Source organism: Pteropus vampyrus, unplaced genomic scaffold, assembly GCF_000151845.1.
Source record: "Pteropus vampyrus isolate Shadow unplaced genomic scaffold, Pvam_2.0 Scaffold18, whole genome shotgun sequence".
NCBI lineage: Eukaryota > Metazoa > Chordata > Mammalia > Chiroptera > Pteropodidae > Pteropus > Pteropus vampyrus.
This window is the reverse complement of record NW_011888799.1, coordinates 4,553,060-4,555,378: the sequence shown is the minus strand read 5'-3', so window position 1 is coordinate 4,555,378 and position 2,319 is coordinate 4,553,060. Positions and strand designations below refer to the sequence as shown.

General features: G+C 44.2%; 1 protein-coding gene across 1 annotated transcript in view; it reads left to right on the top strand.

The window, feature by feature from the left end:
- The first annotated feature begins 1,523 nt into the window (after positions 1 to 1,523).
- The window catches only part of TREML1 (triggering receptor expressed on myeloid cells like 1), a 2,988-nt gene continuing 2,192 nt past the window's right edge, over positions 1,524 to 2,319 (top strand). Inside the window, exon 1 of the mRNA XM_011354830.1 lies at positions 1,524 to 1,533. Coding sequence (XP_011353132.1) covers positions 1,524 to 1,533 — 10 coding nt within the window. The remainder of the gene's footprint in view (positions 1,534 to 2,319) is intronic.

The window sequence follows — 2,319 nt, the reverse complement described above, 5'->3', positions numbered from 1 at the left end:
TGCGGGGAGGAGGGGGGGACCTCTGGGGTAGAGGATTTGGGAGACGATAGCCTTCCGACGGCTCTACAGAGAACGGAAACCAAACTGGGTGAGAAGTCTGAGATAAACAGCCAAACGAGGCCCCCTTCCCCCTCCTGCATAAGTGAGTTTCCCCATAGGAAGGCCTAGACTCATGGCCTTGGTCTTCTCATCCAGCATTTCTAATAGACTTGAAGCTATTTTTTTTCCTTAGAAATATTTTAAACAAAATTTTAATTTGGGCATATCAACTTGAATTACTTTTTTATACCTTCTAGTTTTTTTTATTCCTGTAATAATGGGTTTGATGGCCTAAAAATTACTGAATTCATATCTTATTTCATTTTATAAGTCTTCACTGAGCATCTAGTATGTGTCTCACATACAGGCAGGGCATAAGCAATGCCTGAATTACTTCAACTCATTCAGTTTTAAAAATGGAAGAAGTGTCATTAATATTAAGCTAATCTTTTCAACCCTAATTTCAGTATAGAAAGCATTTTATTTTTACAGATTTCATTCACACAGCCTACAACTTTCTAATGTCTAAACATTAGCTAAAAGAAAATTTTGAAATATTAAAAGTTTTTTTCCCCGAAAAATAGGATGTTGTAAAAAAATGTTCTAGAGGGAAAATAAGCTATCTGCTGAGCTGCTGACATTTTTTCATATTTAGGTCTTCCTTTTCCCAAGTAATTTGTGCCCAATCCCCAAATAGTGAAATTGAGAAAGGCATTTTTCCTTCTCTTGATTTTTCTTTCATCTGTTAACTAAGAGGATGAACTAAGTTGTCATGGGATTCCCTCTCATCTCGAGTTCATGATTACTATTTTATATTATAAATATACTCCTGTTAATCCTAGTCATCTTTGTCCTCCTTCTTCCCTGACACTCTAAGATCTAAGAACTCAAGGTTATAATTCCTTCAATAGCATATGGTGACAAGACCAGTTACACCGGAAAAGGGGCAGGTAGACAGGTACCTGCAATAAGTGCAGGTGTGGAGGACTCCAACAGCTGTAGAACATGGATGTTCAGGCAGGCAGGTAAAGCATGGTGTCTGGGGAGGAAGTGGGTGGTAGCTCAGGCAAACTTTTAGCTTCTGAGGTTCGTCCACGGTGGCTTAAAAGACACCAGGAAGGCAGAACATTCACAGCAAGATTGGGGCCACAGCACCTTTTATTCCTGGTTTGGCATGGGATGAGGAGTAAGAATGGTGAATCTCTCAGGAACAGGTTAAGGCCCCCATCCCAGAGGGTCTAGAATGATTGGCCAGTTTTCCAAGAGTGATCCTCAGGCCTAGGGAAGTCAACCTTGAGTCTCACAGCCATAAGCCGAACACATTGTAGGGATGACAGGAGACTTGTCAAAAAACAGTTTTAGGGTCTGAACAAAGCTCTCAGTTAGGCTCAGTTGGCATGTACCACATTAGGGCTGACCCTGGAGTCCCTTAGATCCTTAGGGCAGAGCTCAGGTTGGGGCTCAGCCAGCCTGCAGCGGGTCAAATGGTGGCAGGTATGTGGAAAAGTCTAGCAGGCTGTGCTGAGGCCCCTTTGGAGACCAACTGATGAGAGCCAGGCGCAAGGTCACCAGTGAGGATGAGAGTGAAAAACCTATTCCATAATAGAGTAAGGATGTGGGCATAGATGACCCAGGGGGTGTTTCTTCAAAGTCTGAGCCACCTGATAAAACCACAGGGGTACAGAGGAGTGGGTGGTGGAGGAGAAATGCAGGGGGAAGGGGGTGGGAGCTTGTAGTAGAAGGGAAAGTGGGTATATTCATAATCAGGCAACATGCAGAGTTCCATTCCCTGGCCCCCAGAATCGTAGGCCCCTAAGGAATATCCCAAGCCCTCCCTCTCTGTTTTTTATTAAAAAACCTCTTCTTCTTCAGCTCTACTCCATCATTTATCAAACCTCAACAGGCCCTTGAAGCCTGCCCACAATGGGTACATGCTCAGTAAACATTTCCTTCTGACTCAGCTCCTGGCCAGAAAGAGGAAGAAGAGGAAGAGAGCTATGGGATTGGCAGTCTGACTGAAGACCCTTCGTCAGACCCCGTAAGCAGTGTCAGCCCTCTAGAACCCACCCAGGATAAGAAAAGGTACTGAGAAAAACTGTGTCTGGGTGGCTGGGAAGAGGGTAGTGGTGAAGATATGGCTTGTTTAGAGCCCTGGAAAAAATCAAAGGGAAGACCTATGATTCCTTCCTCCCTTGGGGAACTTCTGATCAGGCAGGTAGACAGACAGACAGACAGACTGACAGACTTCTCTATCCCAGTTCAGCAATAGTCCTTTCATCC